This window comes from Eurypyga helias, unplaced genomic scaffold (genome assembly GCF_000690775.1).
Source record: "Eurypyga helias isolate BGI_N326 unplaced genomic scaffold, ASM69077v1 scaffold3006, whole genome shotgun sequence".
Classification (NCBI taxonomy): domain Eukaryota; kingdom Metazoa; phylum Chordata; class Aves; order Eurypygiformes; family Eurypygidae; genus Eurypyga; species Eurypyga helias.
This window is the reverse complement of record NW_010254532.1, coordinates 4,974-10,402: the sequence shown is the minus strand read 5'-3', so window position 1 is coordinate 10,402 and position 5,429 is coordinate 4,974. Positions and strand designations below refer to the sequence as shown.

General features: G+C 42.0%; 1 protein-coding gene across 1 annotated transcript in view; it reads left to right on the top strand.

Annotated features, from left to right (window-relative positions):
• Positions 1 to 2,902, top strand: part of B3GNTL1 (UDP-GlcNAc:betaGal beta-1,3-N-acetylglucosaminyltransferase-like 1) — a 105,702-nt gene extending 102,800 nt beyond the window's left edge. Inside the window, exon 8 of the mRNA XM_010152996.1 lies at positions 2,758 to 2,902. Within this exon, the coding sequence (XP_010151298.1) occupies positions 2,758 to 2,902 (145 nt within the window). The remainder of the gene's footprint in view (positions 1 to 2,757) is intronic.
• The last annotated feature ends 2,527 nt before the right edge of the window (positions 2,903 to 5,429 follow it).

The window sequence follows — 5,429 nt, the reverse complement described above, 5'->3', positions numbered from 1 at the left end:
GGAATGCAGCTTGTGGTTGCATTGGAAGAGATCTGCAGCCAGAGCCAATATTATCTTTTTTTTCTCCATCAGGCGAAGTGATGGTGCACAGCCGCAGCCTTCAAACCAGCATGGAGATTTTATGTGGAGTAACTGTTCTTCTTGGGTACGATTTAGTTGTGTGTGAAGTTTTTTCCAAGTTATCACACCACAATCACTGATGAAGTGCTAAGCAGGATTTGGCTGTGCTGAAGAATCGCACACTGAAGTGAAGTGGGCTCTCTGGAGCTAACTAATACCCCCAGCAAGAATCCATGTCTTAGTGCTGTGCGGGTTTCATGTTTTTCAAACCATAACTCAGGGATGTGAAGGAACACCACAAATAAAAACATGGAGTTCCTATCATTAAAATATTAGAAATATTTGCTAGCGAACTTTTGGGAACAAATTAGGTTACCTGTTGACCTCGCTAACCTGAAATGTTACGCTTGTACCTCCGAGGTATACTTCAGAAGAATCCTTTGGAACACCAGATTTGGCTTTGTGACATTTGGTACGGTGTTACGAAAAGGCCAAAGTTGAAAATGTTTCACCCAAGTCAGTCGTTACTGTAATGCCAGATCAGCAGACATCTCTGGTGATGGTACTCGTGTGTTTACAGCTCTGTAATGGAACCCAAATTGGTGTCACGCGTACAGCATTACGGATAACCAAGCTGCAACGAGGAGATGGCGCAGTTGATTCGCTGGTGAGAATGACTGACAGCAGCAAAGCTGTGCCTGCGCCTCTTCCTGACCGCCCACCCACCTGGGCAGTTCAGACCCTGAGCGGCAAAAAAAGTGAATGCGTTTTGATTCTTCTAGAAAATCGCAAGCTGTGCTTGCAGTCCTCAAGCAGCTTACTGTGCTTACCCCACGGTAACCTGTGCTGACGCATGAGGTGGAATCTGTATTTGAAGCAGAAGAAATAACACGTTCTTTGAGTATTTTGGTGTTTAAATTCAATACCAACTTGATACAGTCAGAAGAGTGTGGGGCTCAAAGCTGAAGGGTGGACAAGGTATATTGGTAGGAAAAAATACGTGCTTCCTAACACAAGGAAAACCATAGGCAGCTGTAAGATCTCACAAGAAAATTACTAGTTTTCTTCTGTTAATGCTTTAACTAATTTCAGTGTCTAGTTTTTTGGATCACAAGATGCATTACAAATTGTAGAAAAAGTGGTAACAATTTTGTTATAAAGTGTATTGTGTTCTGTCGTGGTACAGTAGATGGAGAAACCTATTTAAAGAAATGCTTTCCGAGAGGAAAGACAATCAGGTGTTTATCAGAATTTCCTATGAAGGTAATCTTCAACTCAAGGTGCCTTGTTCAGGAAGGGTAGTGTAGGATTTGTCCATCAAGCCATAAATCTAGGATTTCAATTTATCGTGTCTAGAAAACTGTTTATGTAAGGTTCCTAGTTAATGAATATTAAACAAACGCTGGACATAAACCAGATGTTCTTAACAGCAGGCAGCTTTCTTCAAACCACTTCAAACGATGTAGTCTTAAAGAGTACATTATATGCTGGGAATTGCTGTTTTAAAAGCAATTGAAAGCGATAGGAAACGTGCGCACACACAAAACGCTGTTGTTGTCAAAATGCATTCATTCACGCAGTTGGGATGACTGGCCCGTGAATGAAATGCTTGCCTTGAAGTTGTCCCCTCCTTCTAGCACGTCTGGTGAAGTTGCTGAAGATTGCACCCAGTGGTCAGACTGCAGAGATGTTAGGTGTTCCCTTGCCCTGGTTCCAAAGCCGAGTGGTTCATCACTGGTGTTGGTCTCACGGTTGTCTGCCTCAACCGCCTGGCTTAAACGCTGTCGTGGGACTTCCTACCAACACGCAGACACAAGGCAGAACTGGACACAGACACCTGCCAGCCTGCTTCTTTTCTAAAGGGCATTTTAAGAAGTTCTACAAGGCATACCGCTTTTTTTAAAAGATATAAGTATTTCCACTGTTTGTTTCTAGAAATGCTGTTTCTTATGGAAGTCATCTTCAGATAAAGGCACAGTCACACTCGTATGGCTGCTGAATAATACTTAGAAACTGTCCACTGATTCAGAGCTTTGAAAACTGACTTGTTGGAGACAGGAGCCCAATTCCACAATGGGAATGGACTTTGATTGTAGCACTGGGCTGTATGTTTTGGTCGACTGGAGTACTGAATTTGTGAGATTTCAACTTCACGTTGACAAAGGGGAATGGATGTGTGGGCAGATGGAGCGTGAAGATTTGGAACACCTTGGATTTAGGAGGTAGTTCACCTGTATGCACTGCAGGGTTGTAGAGCAGTTCATGTGGGCAAACAGCACGTTGGTGTGCAGTTGGAACTGTTGGTATTGAATTTGGTTACCATAGCCACAGTTCTTCATCTTCTCATCTTTCAGTGTTATGTTTTGGACTCGATGACATCAAAGGTCTTTTCCAACCTAAAGAGTTCTGTGTTTCTATGATCATCTGTTAGTGTTCTTGAAAATAATAGTGGTTTAGCTGCAGCTTCAGACCTGTCCTAATGATCTTTGTCTGAGAACTTCCACATAATTTCTGGTTTTTCTACCAACAGTTTACATTTCCTTAGAAATTCCTAGTCTGATGTTTTGGTGTGGGGTTTTTTTGTATCATGCATGAATCAGTTTGGTCAGGTTTATGTGTATGTGAGTATTATATATCTGTATGCACAGGTATATAAAGTGTTTCAGGAGTCGAACTCCACTCTCTTTCTCTCTCCAGGGCAACCATCTGGAATCACCGAGTCAGGTTTCTTGAAGACAGAGTCCTGAGGTCCTGGACATCATTCACCATTTGGAATGCTGGCAAGCAAGGCAAGAAACTCTACAGAAGCTTGTCACCAGCTAATCGGATAAAGGTGAGCTAGTGAGAGGGGGTGCCGTCTGTACAAAAAAGCTTTCTTCTCTTCCATGTGCCTCCTTGCTGCTTCTAACGCAGTCTAGCAGAATCATCGCAGGATATTGTGTGTCCAAAGTACTAAGTCATGATTAATAGAAACTGGGGAAATTCTCAATATTGTGCATAACGTATCTCATCTTTTAAAATGCCATATTACATACCTAGAGTGTCTGGTGTGCATGCAGTGCAACATGTGCACCCACACTCCTGCTTGCTGATGACTAAGCACAGTAGTAGGTCAGACACACTACGTAACTGTTTGTGGAACTAACCATGGAGTAGCCAGGTACCCAAGCTGGGTAGAATAACTCTCTGTTTGGACGGTAGAAGGCGGAACTGCCTTGTCCAGGATTATTCCTATTTGCCCAGTTCCTAAGTGGATACTGGACAGGTCCCTGTCAGTTGCTGATCAAGCTGGTTTGTATTATGAGGAGTAGTTGTACTTGAATTCCCTTTCGAAAACCTGGATTGTTTAAAAATAGAGATGGAATGTGGGGTGAACAGGTAAGAAGAGACAATTGTGGTTGACTATCTAAGTCAATTTACAGTCAGTTGAAAATGTGGAGGTTACTTATATTTGGCAATGGCAGATATTTCTCAGGAGGGATTTGTCTGAGAGTTTAAATACCTTAGTTTTATAGCATTTTATTTTGTGTTATAACTTTTTGTTAGATAAAGGCTTTAGAGCTGATGCTGAATGGCTGGTTTTTTATAAAAAGCCACAGGACATTCATTTTATTACTGAATGTGTTTTCTTTTCTTAAAAAGATGGATGGGAAGACAAAATGACAAATATATATATAAACCTGATTAATGTTGTGGCCCTCAGACCACACACATATGAAGAGAAAACAGAAGATATTTGTATACCCATAGCTGGAATTACTGAGGAGACACTCACACAGAAAATACTACAGCACAAGAATTGAACCTGGTGCCATCCCTCTTTCACAGCCATCACACGGGAGCGGGTGGACTGCACGGAGTAAGATTAAATACTCTGTGTTTCCTACCAGTTACCTCACTCAAAGAGGACAGAACCATCCACTGAATGTGCTGTGTTATCCTGGTCTTGCAGTGCAGCGTGCACGTGACTTTAGGGGGTTTTTGAACATGTTCTTTTTGTGTTAGTATTTTGCAGAGCATTTTGTGAATTCCACTAATTTACTAGCAGACTTTGCACTTTTCTGTTTACAAAATCGTGAGAATTAGAAAATAAGTCCAAGGGAAGAGATGGCAGCTTGTCTGGTAGGAAGTACTATGCAAGCAGGGATTTTTGAGATGCTGCGGAAAAAATAGACTCTGTTCTTGTTATAGCACTATCTCAAAAATCTTAGGTGTTGGATTTTTTGTTTGTTTGGAGGGGTTTTTTTGTTTGTTAGTTTTTTAGCTTTTTTTGTGCCAAGCCAAAATGGAGATTGAGATTAAGATAGAACTAGCTTTGGGTTACATCTGCACCTCCTTCTATGGGTGACTCATTCAGGATTCACATCCTGTTCAGCAAACACAGTGATAATTTGAAGATGTCACTGCAGAGGCAATAAAAAGAGCAAGAGATAAATTATATTGGTGGGGTTTTGCTGTTTTTCTGCCAACGAACCAAAACTTGCTGCCTCTTCAGTGAGGTAGAACCTTCATTCCCCAGAACGCTAGCGCTGACAGTGTGGTTCTCATTAACTGGATCTTGCCGTTCTTTCCAGCTGACCTTTCCATAACGTTTACTTTGGCAGTGCTGCAGGCCATGATGCTATTTTGCTTCTGTCAAGGTTACAACTGCACATATTCCAGTATGCTTTAGTTTGGTATTGAAATACTGGATTGAGCATTAACCCATTAATTATTGATAGGACACCAGACACATTCAGCAAGCTTACATGCCCGATGCAATCGCACGTGCCAACTATGACTCATTTTGCACATGTACTGCAGAAAACTGCTGCTAAAACGCAGTCACAGTCTGAGCCTTAATACTTTATATAGAGTAATCAAACTTTATCCACTGTCTGACATGTTATCTGAAGTATTCAGAGCTTTTCTCAATAACCAGTGGAGATGAGGCACTGGGACAGGTTGCCCAGAGAAGCTGTGGATGCCCCATCCCTGGAAGTGTCCAAGGCCAGACTGGATGAGGCTTGGAGCAACCTGGTCTAGTGGAAGGTGTCCCTGCCCATGGCAGGGGGGTTGGAACTGGATGATCTTTAAGGTCCCTTCCAACCCAAACCAGTCTGTGATTCTATAAACAGCTTCAGAAAGTGACTTGTATCAGAGTAGAGGCCTAGCTTTTAGATAGCTGATTTCTGATGAAATTAGTGTTATCTGTAGTGATTAAAGCACTGGGTTTATGTAGTTGTCCAAAAGTGAGATCTCAAGTCTATCCATCTCAGTCAGAACTGAAGCTTAAGTGATATCCTGATGTTTCACAGTAAGTCAGTGGCAGAAGGCTGTAGAAGTAGAGCAAACATCTCACTTCTGCATGTGCTAATCAAAGGGTTGTG